The sequence below is a fragment of the Aspergillus wentii genome (assembly GCF_001890725.1).
Source record: "Aspergillus wentii DTO 134E9 unplaced genomic scaffold ASPWEscaffold_7, whole genome shotgun sequence".
Taxonomy (NCBI): domain Eukaryota; kingdom Fungi; phylum Ascomycota; class Eurotiomycetes; order Eurotiales; family Aspergillaceae; genus Aspergillus; species Aspergillus wentii.
This window is the reverse complement of record NW_024467838.1, coordinates 1,294,124-1,321,360: the sequence shown is the minus strand read 5'-3', so window position 1 is coordinate 1,321,360 and position 27,237 is coordinate 1,294,124. Positions and strand designations below refer to the sequence as shown.

At 48.3% G+C, this 27,237-nt stretch overlaps 7 protein-coding genes across 7 annotated transcripts; 3 read left to right on the top strand and 4 right to left on the bottom strand.

Annotated features, from left to right (window-relative positions):
* Positions 1–796: 796 nt before the first annotated feature.
* Positions 797–2,665, bottom strand: ASPWEDRAFT_175485 (methylenetetrahydrofolate reductase (NAD(P)H) MET13; the record flags this gene model as incomplete). The annotated part of the gene is made up of 2 exons (XM_040831364.1): positions 797–1,790; positions 1,842–2,665. The coding sequence occupies 2 exons, from the start codon at positions 2,663–2,665 to the stop codon at positions 797–799; spliced, it is 1,818 nt and encodes a 605-aa protein (XP_040685862.1).
* A 610-nt stretch (positions 2,666–3,275) lies between these two features.
* Positions 3,276–4,749, top strand: ASPWEDRAFT_653733 (orotate phosphoribosyltransferase). Its single transcript, XM_040838787.1, has one exon. The coding sequence runs from the start codon at positions 3,599–3,601 to the stop codon at positions 4,340–4,342; it is 744 nt and encodes a 247-aa protein (XP_040685861.1). The 5' UTR covers positions 3,276–3,598; the 3' UTR covers positions 4,343–4,749.
* A 5,415-nt stretch (positions 4,750–10,164) lies between these two features.
* On the top strand, positions 10,165–17,734 carry ags2 (alpha-1,3-glucan synthase Ags2; the record flags this gene model as incomplete). Its single annotated transcript, XM_040828798.1, has 6 exons — positions 10,165–10,521; positions 10,583–10,758; positions 10,822–16,794; positions 16,849–17,054; positions 17,119–17,632; positions 17,686–17,734. The coding sequence occupies 6 exons, from the start codon at positions 10,165–10,167 to the stop codon at positions 17,732–17,734; spliced, it is 7,275 nt and encodes a 2,424-aa protein (XP_040685860.1).
* Positions 17,735–18,256: 522 nt separating this feature from the next.
* Positions 18,257–18,764, bottom strand: ASPWEDRAFT_117796 (Dabb family protein; the record flags this gene model as incomplete). Its single annotated transcript, XM_040828770.1, is given in 4 exon segments — positions 18,257–18,424; positions 18,499–18,516; positions 18,530–18,613; positions 18,699–18,764. The coding sequence occupies 4 exon segments, from the start codon at positions 18,762–18,764 to the stop codon at positions 18,257–18,259; spliced, it is 336 nt and encodes a 111-aa protein (XP_040685859.1).
* A 594-nt stretch (positions 18,765–19,358) lies between these two features.
* luA (3-isopropylmalate dehydratase LEU1) lies at positions 19,359–21,775 on the bottom strand (the record flags this gene model as incomplete). Its single annotated transcript, XM_040831363.1, has 3 exons — positions 19,359–21,467; positions 21,519–21,625; positions 21,676–21,775. 3 exons carry the CDS (start codon positions 21,773–21,775, stop codon positions 19,359–19,361), a joined length of 2,316 nt encoding a protein of 771 aa, XP_040685858.1.
* A 528-nt stretch (positions 21,776–22,303) lies between these two features.
* On the bottom strand, positions 22,304–23,455 carry ASPWEDRAFT_53868 (uncharacterized protein; the record flags this gene model as incomplete). The annotated part of the gene is made up of 5 exons (XM_040837967.1): positions 22,304–22,388; positions 22,478–22,639; positions 22,699–22,952; positions 22,994–23,229; positions 23,272–23,455. The coding sequence occupies 5 exons, from the start codon at positions 23,453–23,455 to the stop codon at positions 22,304–22,306; spliced, it is 921 nt and encodes a 306-aa protein (XP_040685857.1).
* A 1,483-nt stretch (positions 23,456–24,938) lies between these two features.
* ASPWEDRAFT_175480 (flavin-containing monooxygenase) lies at positions 24,939–26,965 on the top strand (the record flags this gene model as incomplete). Its single annotated transcript, XM_040831362.1, has 4 exons — positions 24,939–25,253; positions 25,303–25,313; positions 25,359–25,608; positions 25,661–26,965. 4 exons carry the CDS (start codon positions 24,939–24,941, stop codon positions 26,963–26,965), a joined length of 1,881 nt encoding a protein of 626 aa, XP_040685856.1.
* Positions 26,966–27,237: the final 272 nt, after the last annotated feature.

Here is a 27,237-nt window from a genome sequence, read left to right as displayed (position 1 = left end):
CTGCCAGTCTTTTGTCGATAACTCATCCTTAGTGTTGTGCCATGGCTCAATTTACTTCAAGTCTAATCTTTATATATTTGGCATAGATGGCCCAGATGTTATGCACTGATAAGACCAAGGCCTTGACAAATTCTCTACAAGAATTGAGTAATCTAAAGAAACATGTCTCTATTCTTCTTATTTTGAAAAATCGAGGGTATGTATCTGTCTCTATCTAGCCGCAGTACGTCATAGTTAACGGCAACAGAATCCGAAACAGATGTAAAAGATATCCAAGAAATATGCCAAAACAGTGCAGAGCCTAGAGAAAACTCCGTATATCCCGTGTTGAAAAGGATGAATCACTTTTTAAGCTAATGTTGTTTAATTTTTTAGCTTCGTCTTTCTCTTAGCCGCCAACTCCCGTCATTCGTAAGTGTTGAATTAGTCGTAAAAGCCCTAAAGAAGGGGCTTTGGTTTCTTTTGGGAAAATTGTTGTGTTTTCCCAAATTATTATGTTGAATTTGAATCTTCTCGTGTTCGATGAGAAAAGCAAAGAAGGGGTATATGCTTGAAGGGTTAAGAAATATGTTGAAATAAAATAACGCTCAGGGGGAAGAAGAAATCGTTGAGGTCTTCGTATCGCCATAAAAAACATGTCAGTGCCTGGGAAATTCATCCAGGCAGGTATCGTTGAGAGTAGATGTTGAATTAGTAGAGGTAGTAATGGTTGAAATAAAATGTTGACATATCGAAGGAGAAATTGTTAAGAATCGTGCTCCATAAGACGCGATGATCGGGTTGATGCTGGTCGGGTTTAGTTCTGAGCAACAGGCTGCTCGGGAACACTGTCCGCGGGAACTTCGGTTTCGAGGTCCTTCACCTCCAAGTCCTTGAACAGCTCGAAGAGATCATAGGTGTTGTGGAAGTCGTTGTTGACGATGTTAACAAGGTACCAGTTGTCCATGACACCCTGAATCAACTTTCTGCTGGGGCTTGCAGCGTCGTGACACTTGGCCCAGTCCTCACCAAGACGGTATGCCTCATCCTTCCAGGCCAGGAAACTGATCGTTTCCACGATAGTTGGCTGAATGATCTCTCTTCCTGCGAAGATACCCCAAGTAAGAGCGTTCGGGCTATCCTCGGTGTTGGTCTTCAGTTCACCGTTCTTTTGGACGGCATGGTATGTGAGGTCTTCGTTCTTCTCGATGCGCGCGACAAGTTCATCGATCAGGTAAGGGGGGACGAGAAGTTCGAGGTACGCCTTCTGGTAGACAAATCCATTCTTGGGACCCCATCCGTAGACAGCGTGGGATGATCGGGCACCATTCACAGCTGGCTGGGAGTTGATTGTAAGGAAACCCTTGCTGTTCAATGCAACCAGGTTTGTCTTGATATCGTCTGCTTCTTGGGTGATGGGGCTGTCGCTCCAGGGCAATCGATCCAATTTGCCTTCCAAGAACCGGACAAACATCTCAGTGAGATCCTTCACAGACTTGGGCTCTCCCCACAGCTTAATGTTCTGCTCATTAGTACCCTTGAGGCCTACACCATAAGCATCAAGTTCACCAAAGGCAGGAGACCGGGAGTCGGTCCAGCGACCGTTGGGGTATTCGTCCCAAGTCTGCGTGCGTGCCACATAAGAGGAGTTTCTGTTTCGCCAGAAAATGGGGCGAACGTCCTCTCCTCTGCGGTTGAGACCAAGCGATGGCCGCCATGGCAGGGGCTTTTGCAGCGGCGATTCTTCAGATGGTGTAAGGTTCAATTCTTCGAGAACTCCTTTTGTCGCTTGCGCAAGGTTCATGGTGTAGCTAGTACTGGTTAGATTCTGCTAGCCCTGTGCGGATAGAGGGAAAACTTACAAGTGCAAATGGTTGATGCCATTGGCGAGAAGTGTTCTGCACATGTCTGCGACCAAGTGTCTTCCGACTTCTCTCACGGCAGCGTCATCGTTCTTCACAGGCTCCAAAGCCTCCATCCAAGAATCAGGGATCTTGGCCTTGGTCCAGTTCGCGCGTCGTAGGAATGCAGCATATGTTTGGATAGGCATGATACCCGGGATGATGGGGATGGTGATACCCTTGGCCCGGCACTTTTTGAGCCAGGAAACAAAATTGTCTGTGTCGTAGAACATCTGTGTGATGACGAAAGAACTACCCGCATCAACCTTCTCCTTCAAGTGATCGATCAAAAGGTCCACATCCGGGTTGTCGTCTGCACCTTCGGGGTAACCTCCAACACCAATGTCAAAGTGGTTTCCGTACTTTTCCCGAATGTACTTGACCAGATCCTTGGCGTAGCGGAATCCTCCATCAACGACTTCCCAAGTTTCCTTTTCACGAGGAGGGTCACCACGGAGCGCCAAGATATTGGTACATCCAGCCTTATAGGCAGCCGAAAGAGCAGCATCGACCTTTTCCCGGGGCATGTCCGTGCAGGTCAAGTGCATGCAGGTTTCCAGACCATAGACAGATTGGGCGACATTCACCATCTCACAAGTCAAATCCGAAAGACGACCTCCAGCACCCCAGGTCACATCGATGAACGAGGGTCCCAGGGAGTGCATGCGGTCCATTCTGTCGTAAAGGTTCTGCACACCCTGTGCAGTTTTGGGGGGGAAGAACTCGAAAGAGACCCCTGTCCTTGCGGCGGCATCATTTTGGGCGAGCTTGTCTTTGATATGCATTTTGATGGGTTAAACTGAGAGAAGGAGTTGAAAAAGTTAGCTGGGGTCGATTGGCTCCGGTATCGTTGCGGGGCATATATAGCGGCAAAGCTACTTGAAGGTGAAGAAATCGACTTACTCAAACTCGAGGATGGAAAAAATTCGAACAATTCAACAATATTCTGATGATAAAAAGCTGTGATAGTACACGATGACCTGTACTACTCTAGCTGACCCTTCCACCTCTTGTGGTTGGTTTCTTTTTCCTCACCGACTCCGCTTCGTGAGGGACACAATGGCTATTATAGGTCACTCAAGCCTCGAGCTCCTGGACAAGGATTGCCCAGCAAAAGACAAAGGAGAAAAAAGGGAAGGAAAAAAGAGAGAAAATATCGCTGCAAAGAAGAAAAGCAGCGGAGATGAGGATTTTCTGGTGTTCAATCCGGGGGGAAAGTTGACGTTGAGGAACAAATGCCGCGAAGGCCGGATTTCGGAGGGACAGTTGGGGGTGGCACGTGTTCTCCCTTTTTACTGTAGCTGATCGACCAATGGCAGGCCGGAATCGCTTTCTTTTCCCCAGCCGCAACAGAAAAATGTCGACAGCTCCAGGTAATCAGATAGAAATGAAATGAAATAAGATTCTGGCACATTCCAAAGTCTATAATGAGATTAGAAAATATGTAGGCACTGTCAGCGGGCATAATTAAGGTGATGATGGTAGGTTTATCCCATGGCGGAGGACCCCTCACTTGTTCCGCTGCCCCTCCAAGATCAGAAAAAAATCATGGGAAAAAAAAAAACTTCAAAACGCAACCGAATCGTGGATCTTGCTCCAGCAACATTGACAACCTCGAGGGAACTCCTAATCCCAGCACCATACTACCACTCTTGACCCATTCACCCCTCTACTCACTTCTATAACTTTTATCAATTAAACCACCGAAATCAACCACCATGTCGGCCGCCAACATCCCTCCTCCCGCCGCCGATCAGGACTACAAGGCGACTCTGCTGCCTCTTCTCATGTCCAACAGTGTCCTGTCTTTTGGCTCCTATATCCTGAAATCCGGCCGTGAATCGCCTTACTTCTTCACCTCATCCCTCCTTCATACCGCTCCCTTGCTCCGCGCCACCTCCGCCGCCTATGCCAGCGTCTTGTCCGCCCCGCCTTTTGTCACCACCGCGGCCGACGGCACCACCACCCCCAACTTTGACATCATCTTTGGCCCGGCCTACAAGGGAATTCCCATCTGCGCTGCCGTCACCAATGAGCTTGCCGTGCGCGACTCCCTCTCTGGCAAGGGTACCTGGGACAACGTCAGCTACTCGTTCAACCGCAAGGAGGCCAAGGCACACGGCGAGGGCGGAAACATTGTTGGTGCCTCGCTGAAGGGCAAGCGTGTCGTGATCGTGGATGATGTCATTACCGCGGGAACCGCCCTGCGTGAGGCCGTCGGCATCATTGAGAAGGAGGGCGGCATCGTCTCCGGAGTGGTCGTCCTGCTCGACCGTGAAGAGCGAGTCAGCGACGCCGAGTCCAAGAGCGCCATCGGTGTTGCACAGAGAGACCTCGGAGAGAACATCCCCATTCGGGCCGTCATTGGCCTCCACGACTTGATTGAGACGTTGGGCCCTAAGATCGGAGAGGGCGAGGTCCAACGGTTGAAGGACTACCGGGCCCGCTACGGAGCTGAATAGATTCGGAAGTACTCGGTACTTTTGAGTATATAGCACAAAATGACTGATGGAAATGATACCAAATGATTCTCAATGTTTTGCATTCTTGTTCTTCTGACATGCTTGCTTCTTAGATGAACACCCGAAGTGCCATGTTGTGCATACAGCAGCTCTTGATAGATTGCTAGCATCTTATACATCTTATACAGTAATCTGTTAGTTCTATATCATGTGGCTAACGATCTGGACGGGCACTAGGAGGGTTTAATATGACAAGCTGTTGTCGATATATATTCCCTGTCCGCATACTTATATCCGCACTTTCGTGTGATGTTCTGCATCTATTCATGTAATACTTTCTGCTTCTTCGCTATCCAACAGCTACTCTAGTTTCATTTCTGCTTTTAATCTAGACTATTTGTGAAGAAACTGTCTTGGGTCTTCATCACAAAACCATGCGATGTCACCATGTGGAATCCAACAAGGGGACAGGCATGTAGACAGATTGATGGGATAGAATCCTGTGCCTAAACCCTAAAACATAGATATTTTATATTATTATATATTTCATACACTATCTTATATATGAAGGAGAAATATTACTACACAGATTGTATACCTAAGGCATATACAAAGACTCGAAATGAAGCCTTCCCAACTAAGCACTTACAACTAGCCACTAGCCACAACAATAGAAAATAAATAGAACAATCTAATTAAACACATGTCTTAAACATTGTACTCGCTATTACATAGTACCAAGCCAAGTGGATATCGTGGGGTATTATCCCAGCCCGTTCCAGGAATAATCTCTATGCCCCGGCTATTAATATTATGGATAACGGCTTTACCGAATATCTTCGCCGTGGAGTAACTATTTTTGTAGTATTAGTATTCAAGCTCGTACTAGAGCGAGCGAGTGAGTTTGAGCCTCAAACATATTGCATATTGTTTTCTGTCGCCATTTCTCTCATTTCTATTTTACTCAAGCCGCTGAAGGCGAGCAAAGATTGATCATCAAGAGTCACACAAGGTCATAGCGCGAGAACACGAGCAGCAGAAACGAGGTCAGCATCGCATGGACGATAAATGAATAGTTTAAAACTTATAGTGATAGTGTGATGATGATAAGACTTGTCCAATCTGTCCGGTGTGTGGCTTGGGAGGGGGGCATTTGTCTAGTACCACTTGGGTATAGAGTATTGCCGTACTGGGGAGGGTAATATAGTAATGATAATATCCATACGAGATAATGGAGTGGGTATGAGAGTTTCTATTCGTGTTAGTATTTCGGTAGATGCTAGGAATGTTTCAAATAATGTGTATATTGGTGTCAGACAATGTGCTTGGCATTGCAATTTCTTTGGTATAGAGTAGTGGATTTGAGAGTAAAATACTATTGTTGTATTTTTCTTTGTTTATAATACCAGAGTACAGTATATCTAAGGTACAGCTTCCAGGTTCTACAGTATACAGAAGATAGCAGTGGAATCACATATTGAAGTGTCTATGCACGATATGCCATGGAACAGATTGAATATAGGGATATTACCCCTTTAGGACAGATGTAGAGACACATTCCACGAGAACTCAATCTCGCCACCCCAAGTACCTGGATAGCTTTTCATCCACTCGCCATGGAACGTGGGCTTCCTCAATCTACACCGACTAAACAGCTTATATCTGGGGATGTGATATTATCTGATATATCAGCCCCGGAATGCTTTGTTATCAGCGCCGCGTAACCTGAGTAAGAGCTATCACATCCGCATCTATCGAGTTAACCTTGATGACGAAGCGAAAACGAACCTTGGTGCTGGTGCTATGCAAATGGCGATGGAACTATTTAATCACTACATCAATGACGATCTATCACACGTAACAAGAGCAAGATATCTGGGTCTGGAAACAAGGTTTTTTTTTCTCCCCTTGGGAATGTGGCGATGAACTGTAGAATGAAATGAAGTGTTCATTTTTTTTTATTGCCGTTCTATCAAGAATATGATATGATATGGATTTGATATATGCACGATGCATTGCGGGGGATTTACCAAAAATAAAAATAGGCCACGACCAGCTGCGGCTGTCAGCCAAGCCAGTTCGTCTATATCTACTCTATACAGACCTGCATCTCTGTCGCGTTGTAAGAGTTTATTTTCCTACGTGCTCCATACATAAAAATAGGTGTACAGGATACCTCGGGTCGAATGCAAAACTTCGGTTAATAAATATCCCAGATAGTGAGCTGAGATAGAACCTATCTGACTCGTACAAGCCGTTCGGGACCTTAGTATTCCGGACTGAATTCCTGACAACTTGCCATGGTCTTTGCTGTTTTCAACCAGATCAACCGGATTATTATTATTATTATTATTTCCAGTTTATTATTTCCAATTCTAAAAATGCCTGAAAATGCCAGAAATACCGGCGCTTCAATTGGCCGTGTACGAAACCGTTTCCAGTTACCGGCGCCCGCCGGCATCCCAGTGGCTGGATCACGTCCGAGAGCGGGTCGAGACACGAGACCAAGTCTCACTTTAGCAGGAAAGCCCCACTGTGTGGAAGATTCTCAACTTTCCATCCGCCTTGATTTGGTGCTGGAAATAGCGAAATGGGCGATATTTCGGCCGGCACGAACCGACAGGCCATGGCTAGAAACTTGAATACCTTAAATGAAAAAAATTCTTATCCGTGTCCGTGGCTCTCATCCAGAATAACCTTTGATAAATGCATTTGAAGATCAGAGTCGGTATAGTAGTATAGCATGTCCATTAATTCTGGTGAACCGTGAACGGGAGATGGTCAGTCTCCATGATGATCATGATTAGGCAAGGAAGATCCCAACGCCAGCTGTCAGGGACTTTCAGGAACCGAGCAACAAGCGGTCGATTGGCCCCGCTCTCGGCGGACGCTACCGCTGATGTCTCGCCCTGGCTGAGATTCGGAGGATCGATAAGCGGTGGGTCTAGCTTAATATGATATATAATTGGCTGGCCTTGTAGATAAGGGACCCACTAAATTAAGTTGTATTGTACAGAGTTTTTCATACCGTATCGGTATTGCCTTGATACATGGCGCAGAACAGGCTGTGTAGCCGAGAATCTGTCGGTGTATGTCTACACGAGGGGAAAAAAAAAAAAAAAAACTTATTCTCAGTGCTTATACCTGCAATCGACAAACCTTTTGTGCGTCGATGTCTGTCATATGCAGTCTGGATGTCGAGGCAACGCAAGGGGGTTTGTTTTGCCTGGACAGAAGGTGAAAGTTGTGTCGCAAGCCTCAAGGATCCGCTGGATCGCCCATGATCGTCAATATCATATGAAAACCCCAGCGACGACAGGACTATAAAGTTGACCTCATCCCCAGATCGCCAGGTCGATTCATTTCCCTTTCTGATGTTGATTTTCGATTGTCTGACTCGGTCATTTCTTGTGTGACAGTGATCCACTGTGTACCTATTCTGTACCCGTACGATGACTCGATAATAACCCAGGTGCTTCTCTACCTTACCTACCTACCTTTCTCTCGTATATCTTATCTCTCTTCCTACACGATGGGAGATGGAAAAAACTCCAGTACACTGTACACCATCAGTGAGTGGGAAAAGAATTACTCCGAAGCCTTGCATGAATGTCCTATCATCCGATCTCTGCCATTCAAAGCCATGAGATCCAAACAATCCTCCGAGTCTCCGAGAGATCGATCGTCCGAGTCAAACAATTAAACCCAACAACACAACACAACACCACGTCCACAGTCAGTGAGACACCCAATTTCTCACCATCACCAGAAATTAGTCAAATCCTTACCTATCCCCAGCCATCCCACTTCTTCTCCTCAGACACAAAGCAAGGGGGACTAAACAAGCCCGTAAGATTGCAACATCGTGGGTGTAATGAAAACGGTAAGTGTGTACGGTAATCTATGTCCAAGGACCCTTGCCCGGGGCTTCAACACCAATTTAGTTCGGAGCGCCCGATTGGTGGATAGGGCTAGTTCTCGCCTGTTCCAAATTGGAGAGCCGTGGTTGAACTTCAAGACAGAATTTTTTTTCACTGGTTGATCCGCTGGAATATCGATAGTGGGTCGGTCTTAAAATAGACAAACACATGGTCTTCTTTCCACTCAGTTTATTGTGCAGTCTTTATGCTGTGGGTGGATTTGACGAGTTGGAGGTCTTGAATAAATGAGATTGAGATCAATAATAGCCTACCTCAGCTACAGCAGGTAGGTGTCGGATAAATACATGGTGCCATACCGCGGAGTAATTTGTAATGATAAGGCAGAAACAAGTGACACCTTGTTTCACCACTAGCCACCAGTAGTCAATGTGATGGCGCCACTGACTTGCTGGGTTTCACACAGTGCATAATAATAGCCTCAATGATATCTACATTGAAACAGGCCTGTCTTTTCATTGGCCGTCAGCGGGATTGAACTGGCATGCGACCTGCAGTTCAACGCCACGTCAGAATCAAACCATCTGTACTCGGTATATGAGATACCATGCACTGGAGAGCAGCAGCAACGGTGTACACCTTTTGAGTGATAGGTGTGATTGGAATTGGATACAGATAATCGGTCATGGTCGGGCATCGTAGATAGCCACAGTCAGCATTTCCATAGTACATGGTCTGTATGCCGAATATAAATATCAAGCAGGAAGCCCCGTCTAATGTTAGACACAACGGCTTTGTTGGACGCTCTAATGGACAAGAACCCCGCAAATAGCGTGGAATCGGCTCTTTATTTGGCCTGTCCTTTCTCATACATTCTTTTCTTAGCATCTGATGAGGAAATCTCCAGTGCGTTATTCTGCATTATTCAGTGGGTGCATGCTCAAGCATCTTGCGTAATTCCTTCAACATCTCAAGAGCCGCATATACAGAGTACCTTAGGTTTATATAGTCTTATCCAAGAGCATGAAGCTGGAAAAAAAAAGATATGATGTATCCAAATTGGGCAAGCCACTGTGACGGTACATACCGTATTACCAAGACGGATACGAAAAAAACCAGACCCACTCCCGTAAATAGTACCCGACTAGGAAGAAAGGGTCTATCCTCGCTTCGTCTTTCCTCTGGAACATCCCCAGCTTCTCTTCGACCACACGGCGGTTTTGCTGTTCTCGTCCTTTTGGGCTGTTGATGCACTCATAATAATAATAATGGAACCGATGGAAAATGGCTGGTGTTTCTCAAGGGGGCAAAACTCCACTGCGCCGAGAGACAAGAAGTTTAAAAAAAAATTACTTCTGGGATTTGGCCGAGGACTACTGGAGTGGTATCCGTAATAGTAAATTAGCATTGGAATAATATGTACAGCAGTAGTGTCGATATCCAGCAGTAGCTTCTTTTTTGTCTTTTCCCTTTTCTCTCTGTCTTCTTCCTCTTCTCTAACTTCATCTCATTCCCTCGTTTCCACTCCTGCACATCGTCGTTAATTCCTCCTTCCCATCTGCCAGCCTCGTCACTCCTGCAAGCCATTTGCGTACTCTTTCTGCATTTCTTTCTTTTCTTTTTTCTCTTTCGAGGCCCTCGTTTGTCCCCGATCTTGCTTGTTCTCTTTTTGGATCCTTTCCCCTCGTTATCTCGTGCATATCGCTCGTTATCGCTAATCCCGACATTTGAGAAAAAAGAAAAATATCGATCGACATTCGCAGACTTGCAGATTGGCAAACTGAGAGAGACAGCCAGAGAGAGCTTGTGGTATATCTACCCTATCCTCTCTTGCCTTCAGCTTCCTCTCTTTAATCCCTGCCCCTCCCATCGATCGTTACCTCTATCCTACGACACATGTTACGTATATAAAAGAAGAACGGTTCATTCAAGTGGCCGCCGATGATGAAGTGGGGGTTTTCAGGTGCGTTGCTTGCGTTCTTCGCAACAACCGCAACATCCTGGCCTTATGACGAATCCCTGGTCGATTATAATTTCAACACAAACAAGACCGCAACAAACCCGGCCGATTACTGGGGCGAATGGCCTGACCATTCCGGCGATTATTTCCCGTCTCCCGATAACTGGCGGTTCCCTGTATATACACTCTTTCTGGACCGATTTGTGAATGGAGATCCGACGAACGATAATATCAATGGGTCGATGTTTGAGCATGATTTGAACTCGAACCAGATGCGTCATGGTGGTGATGTGGATGGTTTGGTTGATACTTTGGATTATCTGCAAGGAATGGGCATCAAGGTTGGTTACTCGGTTCTGAGTATTGGGAATAATACCATGGCTGACACAATATCTCTCTTAGGGTCTCTATCTCGCGGGAACTGTTTTGATGAACCAGCCTTGGGGTGCGGATGGTTACTCGGCTTTAGATACTACACTGCTCGACCAACATTATGGAACTCTCGCAAAATGGCGAGAAGCGATTACGGAAATCCATAAGCGGGGCATGTATGTCATTTTTGACAATACCATCGCGACGTAAGTGCTTTTGAACAGATGTGGTTTTACAATGAGGACAAGGTCGGCTGACGGCGCGCATAGTATGGGAGATTTGATCGGTTTCGAAGGCCATCTGAATGACACAACCCCGTTCTCGACCAAGGAGCACAAGGCAGTCTGGAAATCCAATCGTCGCTATGTCGACTTTGACTTCGGAAACGAATACAACAAGACTTGCGACTACCCGCGATTCTGGAACGAGACTGGTTATCCGGTTGACCAGTCAGTGACCGATTCACTGACCGGATGTTATGACAGTGATTTTGACCAGTATGGTGATGTCGAGGCTTTCGGTGTTTTCCCTGACTGGGAGCGTCAGTTGGCAAAATTCGCTTCCGTCCAAGATCGTCTTCGTGAATGGCAGCCTAGCGTTAGAGAGAGGTTGATCCGTCACTCTTGCATGATTATCGCTTCTCTTGATATCGACGGTTTTCGATACGACAAGGCTACACAGGCTACCGTGGACGCTCTGGGTGACATGTCCGCTGCCTACCGAGAGTGTGCTCGCAAAGTGGGTAAAAAGAACTTCTTCATCACTGGTGAAATTACTGGTGGAAACACATTCGGTTCCGTTTATCTCGGCCGTGGTAGACAGCCGAACCAGTATCCCGAAACCGTGGAGGATGCGATGAACTTGACAAGCGCTGATGAACAATACTTCCTGCGTGAAGAGGGACACGGTGCCCTTGATTCGGCTGCTTTTCACTATTCAATCTATCGTTCGCTCACTCGATTCCTGGGTATGGATGGTAACCTGGCCGCGGGTTACGATACACCCGTGGACTGGGTCGATGCCTGGAACTTGATGATGACATCCAATGACCTGGTTAACCCCAATACCGACAAATTCGACCCCCGGCACATGTTTGGCGCAACAAACCAGGATGTTTTCCGGTGGCCTACCATTTCTAATGGTATTGAGAGACAGCTGCTTGCCCTGTTCATCACCACGCTAGAGCTCCCTGGTATCCCGCTTTTGCTGTGGGGCGAAGAACAGGCTTTTTATATCTTGGATGCCACGGCATCTAACTATATCTACGGACGTCAGGCGATGTCGCCTGCGACCGCATGGAGAACCCACGGTTGCTTCACCCTCGAGTCGTCGCAATATTACCAGTGGCCCATCGAGGCAGGCCGACAGGGCTGCCATGACGATTCAGTCACGTACGACCATCGGGATCCTTCGCATCCCGTACGAAACATCATTAAACACATGTATCAAATGCGAGAGGAGTACCCCGTGTTGAACGATGGATACTCGATCCAGAAGTTGTCTAAGCAAACAGAGGATGTTTACTACCCTGGTTCCAAGGACACACCAACCGAAACCGGTATGTGGTCAGTATTGCGAGACGTCGATGCGACAACTCAAGATCTTGGATCTGATGAAGACAACCAACCGGTCTGGCTGGTATACCAAAACACCAACCGTTCAATCACGTACGACTTTGACTGCAGCAACAACGACACCGCGTTGATCGCTCCATTTGCTGGTGGCACCACCGTGAAGAACCTGTTCTATCCCCACCAAGAGCTTAAATTGAAAGATGGTCCCAAGAAGCTTGGCCTGAACGGATCTTCCGAGTACAATGGCTGTCTGGACAGTATGACTTTGAAAGCATACGAGTTTCAGGCATATGTCCCCAAGAACCGATTCACCTCGCCTCGGCCTATGATTACCAAGTTCTCACCTGGTCATGACTTCCCTATTCGCTCTACTGTGGCACCCAACGCTGAAGAAAGTGTGGACATTGAGCTTTACTTCTCGGAGAAAATGGACTGTGATTCCGTGACCAAGGCGATTTCGATGAACTCATCCACGGAAGCCGATAAGACGCCCTCTATCGACAAAGATAGCATCAGCTGCAAGACAGTCAACTCTACCGATACTGATTATACAGGACAACTGCCGAGCGCTTGGGTGTGGACTGCGACATTGACCGGTGTTTACAACGGTATCCATCGACTGACCGTCAAGAACGCTTCGAACAGCGATGGAAAGGCAACAACCCAGGCTACGGATCACTTCCTCTTCCGTCTTGGCCAACAGGATAATCCGATGATTTTCACTGGCGCCAATTATTCCAGTAGTTTGCTCCACGACCATGGCAATGGATCGCTTTACATCCAACACCATGCGGCGGGTGCTGACAAGTACCGCTACTCCACGAACTGGGGAACTACATTTTCCAACTGGATGACCTACACGGGTGGTAACGACACCATTGATGAATTGGAATGGTCAGGGACCAAGAAACAAAAGTGGGACGGCAAACACGTGCGCGTCGAGTACTGGAGCAGATGGACCGGTAGCAGTTCCTACGTTCAGGAGGGCGATTCCGGCTGGGATAAAAACTACCAACGACGTTTCCCGCATCTCTTTTTCAACGGACCTTATAACCAGTATGGATACGATGCTGGTTTGGACAACGTCGTGCGCCAGACAGAAGATGGAACCTGGAAATACAGGTTCGTGGCGGAATGGCCCGCTCAGGCTCAGCTCAACGTCTGGGGCATGGATCCAAATGGCAAGCCTGATGAGAGCTATGTGTTGGGTGATGCAGATGATGATAAAGTCCTGGATCGTATGCCCCCGTCTTCTCTTTCTGCGACCCTGATCAACATCACCGATTTCCCGCCCGCTGGCTACTTGGCCTGGAATATTCACATCAACGATGCAACATTGCGATACTCTTTCACTCCTGTTGGTGACCAAAAAGTCCAAATGGCCATGTTCTTCCTTTTCTGGATCGTCCCGCTTGTGACAGCCGCTGCTTGCATCTATGTCTTCATGAAGTCGTTCTACCAAGTCAAGTTCAACCAGATTGGTGTCAGTGAGAAGAAATCGCTCATTCCCCTCGCTCTCAGAAGAAAGATGAGAAGACGTAATCTTGAAGATGGAGAGGCGATGAATCCCCTCATGCGTCTTGCAAACAAGTCTGGATTCCTTCAGAGTACTTCTGCCTTTGGTACCGGTGCAGCAAAGAGACGCATGGTTCTCATTGCCACCATGGAATACGACATTGAGGACTGGGCCATCAAGATTAAGATCGGTGGTCTTGGTGTCATGGCTCAGCTCATGGGTAAGAACCTTGGACACCAGGATCTTATCTGGGTCGTTCCATGTGTTGGTGGAATCGATTACCCTGAAGATCAACGGGGCGAGCCTATGTTTGTGAATGTGCTTGGAAACTCCTACGAAGTCAAGGTACAGTACCACGTGCTGAATAACATCACCTATGTTCTCCTGGATGCACCTGTCTTCCGTCAACAATCAAAGTCCGAGCCCTACCCGGCCCGTATGGACGACCTCGACAGTGCGATTTACTACTCGGCCTGGAACCAGTGTATCGCACAGGCAATCAACCGGTTCCCCATTGACCTGTACCACATCAACGATTACCACGGCTCTATCGCTCCGCTTTACCTCCTTCCTCAGACTATTCCCGTCTGCCTCTCACTTCACAACGCTGAGTTCCAGGGTCTGTGGCCTATGCGTACTCAGAAGGAGAAGGATGAAGTCTGCTCTGTTTTCAATCTTGATCTCGACGTCGTCAGCCGCTATGTCCAGTTTGGTGAAGTGTTTAACTTGCTCCACGCAGGTGCCAGTTACCTGCGTGTCCAGCAGCAAGGATTTGGTGCTGTAGGTGTGTCCAAGAAATATGGTAAACGGTCTTACGCTCGTTACCCCATCTTCTGGGGTCTCAAGAAGGTTGGAAATCTGCCAAACCCTGATCCCTCGGATACTGGTGAATGGAACAAGGAATTGCCCAAGGACAGTGATATCCACGTTGACCCCAGTTATGAAGCCGACAGAGGAGAGCTCCGACGTCAGGCCCAGGAATGGGCAGGTCTCGAACAGAATCCTGAAGCCGATCTCCTGGTGTTTGTTGGAAGATGGTCGATGCAAAAGGGTGTTGACCTTATCGCCGATGTTATGCCTGCTGTTCTTGAAGCTCGTCCCAACGTCCAGTTGATCTGTGTTGGCCCTGTCATTGATCTTTACGGTAAATTCGCTGCTCTTAAGCTTGATCGGATGATGAAGCTTTACCCTGGACGTGTGTTCTCGAAACCTGAATTCACCGCGCTTCCTCCTTACATCTTCTCCGGTGCTGAATTCGCCTTGATTCCTTCTCGTGACGAGCCCTTCGGTCTTGTTGCTGTCGAGTTCGGTCGTAAGGGAGCCCTGGGTATTGGTGCCCGTGTTGGTGGTCTTGGTCAAATGCCTGGTTGGTGGTACAACGTCGAATCTACAACCACATCCCACCTTCTGCACCAGTTCAAACTCGCTATTGACAGTGCTTTGACCTCTAAGACTAGTACTCGAGCTATGATGCGTGCACGATCTGCTAAGCAGCGTTTCCCTGTTGCTCAGTGGGTCGAGGACTTGGAAATCTTGCAGTCCACTGCTATCCGGATTCACAACAAGGAACTCGTCAAGTCTCATGGTCAGCCTTTCACGCCATCAGGATACAACACTCCCAGTGGAATGATGACGCCTCCCGTTGCATCTTCTGGACTCCTTGCTCCTAGCGGATTGCAGACCCCCCCTGTCGCTCACTCAAGAGAAAGCAGCTACTCGAACCCCAGTCGCCTTAGTGTCGTTGGACCTCAGCAAAGAAACACCATTGTCTACAGCCGAGACCCAAGCCCTGGTGGAAACGAGAAACCTAAATCTGGACTCAGCCGTCAACTCTCTCTTGGTGTTCGATCCGGACCTGGTCATCTGGAGCGTCGTGGCCGTAACAAGTTGAGAAAGGGCAGTAACAACCAGGAATCCGATGAAAATGTTGGCGTTGCTGTTACGGATATCGAAGAGGACAGTGAAGATGACATTGTCGCCAGCTACTACGGAGATGATGAGTACACCCTCACCCCTGAGCAGATCGAAGAAGGACGGCGCCTGGAGGCATCTCAGCAACAGAACACTCTTACACCCGGACACAGAGACCTCCTGAGCCCGAGACACATGAGCCAAGGATCTTTCCAGACCAGACCTTTGCAATCCCCAACCAGTCCGATGGCCGATGACAGTCTTCTTCCTCCCGCAAGGCCTTTTGCTGAACCTGGCAATCGTCTTAGCAGCGCATCTGAACTTTCTGTTGACTCGGTTGTTGGTGATAAGAAGGATTTCAAGCTGCAAAAAGTTGACCCATTCTTCACGGATAGTAACGGCGAATACTACAAGGCGTTCGAAACGCGACTGGAGGATCTCAATGGCTCGAACTCTGAATCGCAATTGTGTATCGAGGAGTACCTGGTCAAGAGTGAAAAGAAATGGTTTGACAAATTCCGTGACGCGAGACTTGGACGTAACCAATCCCCTGCTCCTTCGATTTACCGTGACAAGCGTGGTGCATCACCTGTCGGCTCCTTCTCCAACGACGACACTGCTTCGCGTGGTAGCGATGAGCGCAAGGCTGGTGATGAGTTCCTTCTTGGAAATGATTACGTTCCTCCTACTGGTCTCCGGAAATGGATGCAGCTTCGCGTCGGTGACTGGCCTTTGTATTCGTTCCTTCTCGGTTTGGGACAGATCATTGCGGCCAATTCCTACCAGATCACCTTGCTCACGGGCGAAGTTGGTGAAACTGCTGAGAAGCTGTACGGTATCGCAACGGTGTATTTGGTGACTTCCATCATTTGGTGGTTTGTCTTCCGGTACTTCAAGTCGGTTGTTGTCCTTTCTCTCCCTTGGTTCTTCTACGGTCTCGCTTTCATCCTCATCGGTGTCGCCCATTGGGAGGGCAACCAGTTCAGTCGTGGATGGATCCAGAATGTCGGCAGTGGTGTGTATGCTGCGGCCTCGTCTAGTGGATCCATCTTCTTTGCTCTCAACTTTGGTGACGAGGGTGGTGCTCCGGTCAAGGACTGGGTTTTCCGTGCATGTGTCATTCAAGGAACTCAACAGGCGTATATCATTGGATTGTGGTACTGGGGATCAACCCTATCCCAAGCATCCAGCGAGGGTCTCACAACCGCTCAGAATGGCATCGTGAACAGCTGGAAAATGAGGTATGTGAAGTTTTATTATCTTCCCCTTTGGAAAATTTGCTAATTGATATATAGTGCCATCTGTTTGCCAATTGCCGCCTTCCTCTGGGTTGTTGGTCTGCTCTTGTTTTTCGGTCTCCCCAATTACTACCGACAGACTCCTGGAAAGGTTCCTTCGTTCTACAAGTCGGTGTTCCGCCGTAAGATTGTTCTCTGGAACTTTGTTGTTGTCATCTTGCAGAACTTCTTCCTCAGTGCCCCGTATGGCCGAAACTGGAGTTGTGAGTATATCCCATTCATCTAATGTCTTCATGTTGAAACAAAATCTGACATATTCTTTTCTAGTCCTCTGGAGCTCAAGCCACGCCAAAGACTGGCAGGTTGGAATTCTGTGTGCCTTTTTCTTCGGTTTCGTATGGGCATTATTCCTCTTCATACTCAGCCATCTATCCAAATCTCATAGCTGGATCTTACCCGTCTTTGCTTGTGGTCTTGGAGCACCGCGATGGGCACAGATCTGGTGGGGTATATCTGGAATTGGCTACTACCTTCCTTGGACTGCTGGCGGCGCGACAGGTGGAGCGCTCATATCCAGATGTCTCTGGCTATGGCTAGGTGTCTTGGATTCGCTACAAGGTCTCGGATTTGGTATGATTCTTCTGCAGACATTGACGCGCATGCACATCTGCTTCACATTGATTGTGTCCCAAGTCCTCGGTTCCATTGCGACTATCTGCGCAAGAGCGTTCGCTCCCAATAATCTTGGACCCGGGCCAATTTCTCCAGATGTCACAGCTGGCTCTAGCTCCCTTGCAAATGCTTGGTTCTGGATTGCCCTCTTCTTCCAACTGTTGATATGGTGAGTACTCTGTACAAACTTCTATATTTGAACACTACTAAAATGTCAATTAGTGCTGGATTCTTGCTGTTCTTCCGGAGAGAACAACTCTCCAAACCTTAAGCGTCAACGAGTTCTCTCTTACTTATCTATGCCACGGGAGCAGATCTAATGATTTGATACCCCCGACTGCCCCATTGATGCTTTTCGTTTCTTTTCGATATATTCTCACATTTATATGCATGAAGCGTGGTTTATAATCAGTTTATGTGGAAACTCTTTTGTTCTTTGTTCTTATATTATCCCAGGATTCTTAATCGAAAGGGGGATGCCAGGAGGTATTGTATATTAACATTCCATTCTTGCCCAGCTTTTCATGTGGGAAGGTGTTTTGTTTCTTTTCTTTTTTTTTTTCTGTCTGAAGAGCCTGGAGGGGGTAACCTATTATTTCATTGCATATTTTTCATTTTTTCATTTTTTCGGTCATATGTTTGTTCCTGGGTTGCATTGTTGATGAACTCGACATCGTCACATTCCTTTTTTTTCTGGCTATCTTAACTTGGTGTATGTAGGGGTCTTTTTTTATCGAAGGAGTTTGCAGGCAATACATAATATCCTCGATGAGTTGAAATAAACCAATCCATCTTATAATTTCTTAATAAGCACACCATTGGTAAAATCAATAACCAGGACCTTATCCAAATACCCCTTGGCATTCTGCACCAACTCTATATGCGCTGGGTCGCTCTTGACAAAGTAATCTCGATCCTCGAAACTGGCAAACGATGAAACGAAAGCATGACTGATTCCATTCTATTAACACATCAGAATCACCCTTTCTTTCCCTCTCTCATTAATAACAGGGGAGTTAATTTTAATGTGAATACCTGAGCCCCCTCAATAGACTTATTTATCAACAACGCCTTTCATAGAAAGAATATATGGTTTCTGGGTTCCAGGATGTATGCAGTTCTCCTTTAATGCTTTGAATCCAGCAGCGACCTTTATACAGTTTCAACTTTAGCCTTCTATTTCATTGATTCATTCCGTACGATTAAGTAAAGATTTTTTGTAGAATAGAACATACGTCATGTTGAACGGTAGGGCTGGTTTCGGGCTTGAATTGGAGAAGCACGATAAGGTGGATTTCCATTTCGAAAATAGGATAGGATAGGATAGATACGTAGTCTTAAGAGGCAGCAGAGGTGATTCTCTGGTTTATCTATGCAATGTTACTACATCTGTCCGAGTATCTACTTCTACAGTCTACTTACTGTATGTTTTCTGCTTCAATCCTCGATCTACCGGTAGAGTCTAAACCTCTTCCAGTATAGGTGAAGACTGGCTTACCAAGCTATCGTTATAAAACGGTCATTTTTGAAAAGGCATAGCAATTGAGATGCGGAATCTAAGCTGGATGGAGATAATATCCGATTTTGACCGGGATGTGCAATGTGCATACGCCCGAAGGATTCTCCCCAGGTCTATTTTACTCCGTACTATGTACTCATATTGATGTTAAGAAGATATTCGATAGAAAAAATATTTATTATTAATCCTAAAGCGTTCTAACCAACGCTTGTATAACAAGGTATAATACTTGGAAAAGATACCGAAATGCAAACCCAGCGCGAAGCGGCTAATACCCCAAAAAACCCGAGATGGAGGAAATGATTCTTTTTGAAACAACATAAACAAAGCGTGTGCGGTCGTGTCTGTATCGAGAAAAGGAAGATGCACAAAGACCTTACCACTCCAGAGGCTCGTTCTTGACGTCTCCGCGGTTGGTCTTGGGGAGGGGCGCGGCCTCGACCATGGTGGCGCCACCGTTCTTACCACGCTTCAAGAAACCGCTGCCGTCCAACCAGGGGGTCTCGAGGGTACGCTTGGTCTCGAAGGTGCGGATCTTGTTCTCCATCTGGAGAGTCAGACCAATGTCATCCAGACCGTTGATCAGGCAGTGGCGGCGGAAACCGTCGACCTCGAAGCCAGCAAGCTTGTTGCCCTCGGCGTCCTTGACCTCCTGGTTGATGAGGTCGACTTCGATTTCGCGGCCGGCGCTGGCCTCCGCGGCGATCTTCTGCAGAGCAGCCTCGTCGGAGATCACGACGGGAAGCATACCGTTCTTGAAGGTGTTGTTGAAGAAGATATCGGCAAAGGAGGGAGCAATGATACACTTGATACCAAAGTCGAGGAGAGCCCAGGGGGCGTGCTCACGAGAGCTACCACATCCGAAGTTAGGGCCAGTGACGACCAGAACCTTGGAGTTACGGTAGATGCCCTGGTTCAGAATGAACTCGGGGATCTCGACGCCGTCCTTGTAACGGAGTTCGTAGAACAGGGCGCTGCCGAGACCGGTACGCTTGATGGTCTTCAGGAACTGCTTGGGGATAATGGCGTCGGTGTCCACGTTGGAGCGGTCCATGGGGGCAGCGATACCCTTGAGGGTGGTGAACTTGGCAAGACCAGCGCTAGATCCACCAGCGGAGGTGTTGGTGTGGGGCTCGTTGTCGGCGGGCTGGTCCAGGACACGATCAAGCTCGTCCTCAGTCTCGGGCTCCTCGGCTTCCGGCTGGATATCGACCTTGGGCTGCACCTTGGCCAGGACAGGGCTGGTGACGACGTGCTCACGGACATCGGCGAGCTTGCCAACAAGAGCAGCAGTGGCGGCCATGGCGGGCGACATCAAGTGAGTACGGCCAGCGGCACCCTGGCGACCCTCAAAGTTACGGTTGGAGGTACTGGCACAGCGCTCGCGGGGCGAGAGAATGTCAGGGTTCATACCCAGACACATGGAGCATCCGGCCTCACGCCATTCGAAACCAGCATCGACGAAGATCTTGTCCAGACCTTCAGCCTCAGCCTGCTCCTTGACCAAACCGGAACCAGGGACGATCATTGCACGCTTGATGTTGGATGCGATCTTCTTGCCGTTAACGACCTTGGCGGCGGCGCGCAAGTCCTCAATACGGGCGTTGGTGCAGGAACCGATGAAAACCTTGTCGACCACAACGTCCTTCAGAGGAGTACCGGCAGTGAGACCCATGTATTCAAGGGCACGCTTGCAAGCCAATTTGCGGCTCTCGTCCTCGAAATCATCGGGGCCGGGAACGACACCATTGATAGGGGCGACATCCTGGGGCGAGGTACCCCACGAGATAGTAGGGATGATATCCTTGCCGTCCAAGACAACGGTCGAGTCGTAAACGGCACCCTCATCAGACGCGAGGCTCTTCCAGAACTCGACAGCCTTGTTCCACTGTGCACTCCCGTAGCGGGGGGCAAGAGGACGGCCCTTGAGGTACTCGAAGGTGGTCTCGTCGGGTGCGATCATGCCAGCACGCGCACCGGCCTCGATGGACATGTTGCACATGGACATACGAGCCTCCATACTCAGTCCACGGATGACGGAACCGCAGAACTCAATAACGGCACCAGTACCACCAGCGGTACCGATGATACCAATAATGTGGAGGACAACATCCTTACTGGTGACACCGGCGGGCAGCTCGCCGTCGACCTGAATGCGCATGTTCTTACTCCGACGGCTGATCAGGGTCTGGGTGGCCAGGACGTGCTCGACCTCACTGGTACCGATACCGAAAGCGAGGGCGCCGAAGGCACCGTGGGTGGAAGTGTGACTGTCACCGCAGACAACGGTAGTACCGGGGAGGGTGAATCCCTGCTCGGGACCAATGATGTGGACAATTCCCTGGCGCTTGTCGCCCATGCCAAAGTATGTGAGGCCGAAGTCTTTTACGTTTTCTTCGAGGGTGGAGCACTGGAGACGGGAGTCGTTTTCTTCGATAAACTCGTCGACATTCTTGAAGTTTTTGCGGGAGGAGGTAGGGATGTTCTAGATTTGGTCAGTCGATGACAGATTCAAGCAGGATGTATTTGGACATACGTGATCGACGGTGACAAGAGTGCAGTCCGGCCTGCGGACTTTGCGGCTGGCATTCTTGAGGCCCTCGAAGGCTTGTGGTGAAGTCACCTCGTGGACGAGATGTCTGTCTAATGGGGGGTTAGATGATGTTCCCACTAAAGCCATTGACTGTACTCACCGATATACAGCAGAAGGGTGCCATCTTCCTGCTCGTTGACAATGTGTTGGTCGACAACCTTGTCATACAAGGTCTTGGGCTTCTTGTCGGCGGAGGGCATGATGAAGAGAGAGGACGAGAAGACTGAGAATAGGATGAGAGGAGGATGAAGAGAAGGAAGAGAGCGAGGATGAATTGATGAGTGAAGACAAAAATGATATTGGATGATCGCAGCTCCGAATATAATATTTAACAGCAGGCGATGTCGCAGTCGCAGGGGCGAGGGGCAGCCCCGATCTCGGCTGGTCAGCGGGCAATGGGCGGCTGCTGATTGGCCGAGAGACACGAGTCAGCGGGGGGCATGCAGGGCCGACATCGGCGACTGGGGAAAGCGCTTAAAGGCGCTTCTTTGCGGCAATCAGAAGGAGGCAAAATCAAATACGAATCTGTGATTGACAGATGGAGAGGGCGATGTCATAGGCTGCAGATTGTGATTAGCGTTGCATGTTGCAGGGTATATTTGGAATGATTCAGATATCCAGCTGGGAGTGGACAAGTTGAGTGTCAAAATATGCACGCTGTGTACGGAGATATGCAGGGTCATGACGTATTCCGGAGTCGGATAATTGCCTGGTTCTGATTGGCCCGTCTAATTTGTTCTATTGATTTCGAATGTCTCATGGTTGAAAAAGGACGCTTCATCAATCACTAGTGCCTCATGATCGACGAGAAGACTACATAGTACAGTCGACTGCCACTATTCTTACCCCCCACCCCTGGCGTATTTCTGATGGCTATCGGTAAAAGTACCAGCCGTGACAACAGCAGCGTGCTGACACCCAATGCTAACGCGAAAGCCGAAATCAACCCAGCTAGACGATGTTTACTCCCTGGCCCGGTGCATCGCAGCAGCTCCAATGCCTCTCGTTGAGAGCCATACGCAGTTCCACCACCCACTGTTCCCACAGGCAGTGATGGAATATAACTGGAGAGTTTGAGCTCTTTCGTCTTCAGTCATATTCGATCATCATTTGGCTTGCAGACCCCTCCGCGACACTGGCAGCGATGATATTTGCACAGTCGATGTTGTATCCAGACTGCCCGTTTCGAGTCGCTGGCTCTTTACTGTTGATGATAATTTGGTAGAGAGAGTGTGTCGTGCATCCTAGGATCTTCTGGCACTCCTGGTCGAAGATGCTCCCCCAGACTATCACCCGAACACCACGGGTCCGCAGGATGTCCCCCCACGAAAGGTTCTTTTCGGCTGTCATCTGACCTTCCATCGTAATTCGGTTGAGCTCCAATTCTTGTGCCATCGATGAGGGCATAAAGGCATCACAGACCCACATGTATACTCGAACAGAACATGGACAGTCGAGCCAATTATATGAGGTTTCAGTCGTTGGGTACGAGCATGTCGACTTGTCGATTCAGCCACGGTCTTGATATCGGCATACAGATCGGGGACACGGTCGAAAAAGGATGCCGCTTTGGCGCCGCTGGGAAACCAAAACACCGGAGCTCGGGACATAGAATCAGAGACTTTATATCCAAGCCCTCCACAGAGATTGAGCACTTTGCATCCTCGGGAACAGCTGGCGATTAGAGCGGCTTAACAGGTGGCTAGAGGAGCATGGAATATCTCCGCAGTACCCCCGTTGCTTTTGACCTGTAGAGGGCCCGCGATTCCTAGAGGGACTTTGGTGAAGCCGATGCAATTTTCAATTTGAACTGCGTCGGTTTCTTTATCGCTGGCTGGGATATGTCTCATGTGAGAAACGATATTTTTGGCAGAACTCATGGTTTAGCCGTCACTGATGATAAGAAGACCCGAACCAGAATAATAGATAGAGTTGGTCGTATTATCTTCGATGGGGGGATAGGTTAGTTGTGGAAATTGTTGAAAAACGCTTCATTCGATCAGTACGAAAGCAAATCGCTTTGCTTTTGCGGAGATTTCAGACGGGTCGACAATTGAGCCATTGCCGGCTATTCTGAAGCCTGCACAGGATCTGTTGAATGCTAGATGTTGATCAACTCCCTCTGATTGGGAAAAACCTATCTCGCTGGCAGGTCTTCTTTTTCTTCTTCACTCTCAAATCAATTCAAGATAAACTCATGTCGATCAGTCGAACGGAAGAAGCGCCGACTTTTGTGGTTAAACCGACCGCTGTCTACCTGTACGTGGGCCTGTCAGGATGAAATGACCTTGGTGCCGAGTGAATCCTGTCCAGCTGGCCCAAAGAACAATTTTTAGTTGCAAAAACTGCTCGAAATATCCATAATGTGTACCATATAGTTTGTGTTCTGCTGGGATTTCGATCAACCCTTTCGGCATTGAAAGTACATATAATAGGATACAGCACATTTGAATTACGGAATCGGGAATACCCCTTGCTTGCTGCGATATGATATGATTCTGTCACACTTGCGCCTCGAGAGGAACAGATGATGCCATAAAAAGTGCCTTCCATGACGATGTATTATGATGACCTTGGATCTGCATGAATCTCTCCCTGTAAAAAGACAAATTCATGGCTAGCTCCTAGTTCGTTCTTGGAATTGCGCTTCAGAGATCGATACGTTGGTTAGAATGCCATGCAAGCACACGAGCCTCATTGTTTGTATATTCCGGTGTGCCCTTGGATATAATATAAAGGCCAACTTATATAATGCATTTCCCAGTTTTTATGTTGGAGGGCATTGGTTGTCTGGCTTTGGTGAAAAGGTCGAAGCTCACCAGCAGTATGTATTGGAGAATATTGAATACAGGTTGGAAAGTACAGTTCAACTCATTCGGGCATTTAATTGACCATTAAATCCTCGCCCTAGATGGAGTTAGATCTCAGGTAATTGTGAATCTGATATTTTATGCAGGCCTCAGATGCACTCTTGTCGCCGGTTATCCGACTTGCCAAGTGTAGATAATCCAGACCAGAGCTTCGAGTGGAGAAATTCTATCCCCAAAGGCATCACCTGGAAATCCTGATAACCATAATGCTTTTCTCCAATTGCTTACCCCAACGTGGAGGGGTTGGTTGATAAGAAGCATCCCCTCTTTTGCACCATCCCGATCCACGATGGTGTGAGCCGGGAATCCCAGCATTCAACCTCGGAAACAACCAATCGAGACAATTGCTCCTCAGGACCATCACTGACGCTCGCTGTCACCATAATGGCGTGCAAAAATACGGCTCTCCTCGCTTAGAGGGTCTGTTATGCAATGTCAAATATAAAAATAGGCACCTTGCTGCCGGAAGATAGGATCAACTGATACCAAAATCATGGCAGCTGTACAAGGACCTATTATTCCCGATCTGCAAGCCCCATTGGGGGGCACCAAGTATTCACCTCCAGTGGACGTTGCGGCTCATGTCAAAGATACACCAAGCACGACCATTCAGAGTGTAAAAGATGATACCACCGAGTATCCTGCCGCAAACCCGACGTTTGAACTGGAAGATCACCCCATCGACGTGGTGAGGCCCATCAAGGTTGGCATCATCGGAGCTGGACTCTCTGGTGTCACTGCAGGTGCTCTCCTTCCTGCAAAATTACCAGGCCTTGATCTACGCATCTACGATAAAAATGCAGACGTGGTATGTTTTGCTTCTTCCAGACCCTTGTGAGCTTGACTGATATCCCCAGGGCGGTACTTGGTAAGTTGATCTGGTTTTTGATGATCACCTTTACTCATTTTCAAGGTTTGAAAACACATATCCCGGTGTCAGATGCGACATTCCGGCCCATGCCTACCAATCCGGTTTCTCGCCCAATACTCAATGGACAGAGGAGTTTGCCCAGGGTGCTGAAATCCGAGACTATTGGCAAAGCGTCGCGAAGAAATACGACGTATACAAGTATTTGCGCCAAAAGCAACGAGTGGAAAAGGTAGAGTGGCTTCCAGAAGATGGCAAGTGGAAAGTCACTCTGGAAGATTTGAATTCAAACCAGGTAAGAAATAGTCAGTGGTCTTTTTGTTCGAGAGCTCATCAGGCTTTGATAGGTTTATGAAGAGAGGTTAGACATTGTGATCAACGCCACCGGTCATTTCAATGCCTGGAAGCTTCCAGACTATGAGGGCATCGATCAGTACAAAGGAGTGCTCTTCCACTCGTCGAATTGGCAGCACGACGTTGATCTTCAAGGAAAACGAGTCGCCTTGATCGGCAACGGCGCCTCGGGGTTGCAGGTTCTTCCTTCAATCCAGCCTCTGGCCCAGCATGTAGATCATTATGCCCGCAACCGAACCTGGGTTGCTGACTCCTTTGGCACCACCGGAGTCCGTCGATTGGAGCCGAACATCATTCCTCAAGAACAGCGGGACTCATTCCAGGACCCCGAGGTTTATAGGCAGTATCGAAAGGGGGTCGAAAAGGGTTATTTCCAACGGTTTGGAGCTATCTTCAAGGATTCTCCAGAGAACCAAGCCTTGCGGGATCAATGGACGGAGCTGATGTTGAAACGAGTATCTGATCAACCGGACCTAAAGGACAAGATCATTCCCGACTTTCCTCCCAACTGCCGTCGTCCCACACCAGGGCCGGGGTATTTAGAGGCCTTGACCAAGGAGAACGTCAGCTATATCCAGACACCCATCCAGCGGTTTACAGAGACGGGGATCATTACCCAGGATGGCATAGAAAGAGAAGTGGACGTGGTTATCTGCTCGACGGGTGCCAATGTAGACCATGCACCCCCATTCTCCGTCATCGCAGACGGTCTTGACCTCCGGTATGCCTGGAAGGCAGATGGTTCGATTGGATTCCCCTACACCTATCTCGGGGTGGGAGTACCCGGGTTCCCCAATCTTCTTTGGCTGGGAGGTCCATATTCCAGTGGCCATAGCGGGACCGTGCCAAACAGCATTGAGAACCAAGTCACCTATATCGCCAAAATTCTGCGCAAGGTCCGCAGCCAAGGAATCAAAACCATTGTCCCATCTCGACAAGCGACCAATGACTTTGTCGAGTATTGCGACAGGTTCTATCCCCGGACGGTGTGGACCGCCAACGACGACTCGACGCCGGGCAAGAAGAACTGTCGGTCGTGGTATAACGGCGGGAAGCCGGGAGGTCGAGTGCACGGGTTATTCCCTGGGAGTGCGTCGCATGTCAACTATATTCGACGAGATCCACGATGGGAGGATTTTGAATATACGTACGTCAACCCCAGTGGCAATCGGTTTGCATTTTTTGGCAATGGGTGGACGACGAGGGAGTTGAGTGAAGATGCCGAATTGACGCCTCATCTGAAGCTGCCCGAGGAGATTGATTTGAAATCATACATGGAGGGCTGGTGGGATGTCTGAATGGAATAGTGATGTTTGTTCAATATGACCCTTTGTGGAATTGCAGGTGATCCCTTGAGTCTGTAGAGAACCAATGTATGTGATACCTTCTGTATAGCTTCATGTGTATGGGGATATTATAAAGAGGATTTGTATGTGTGGAGTTATAAGTAACTAGGTCATATAACCCCTGATGCTATAGTAGCTAGGTATTTAATCTATAGCCTGGTTATGACTCTAAAGACCCTTTCTAATCTAGTAATCCTATATATCAAATATAGTAGTATGGTAAT

What these genes read in the sequence shown, in the direction of transcription:
- ASPWEDRAFT_653733 (XM_040838787.1), top strand. Translation starts at nt 3,599, where the DNA reads ATGTCGGCCGCCAACATCCCTCCTCCCGCCGCCGATCAGGACTACAAG.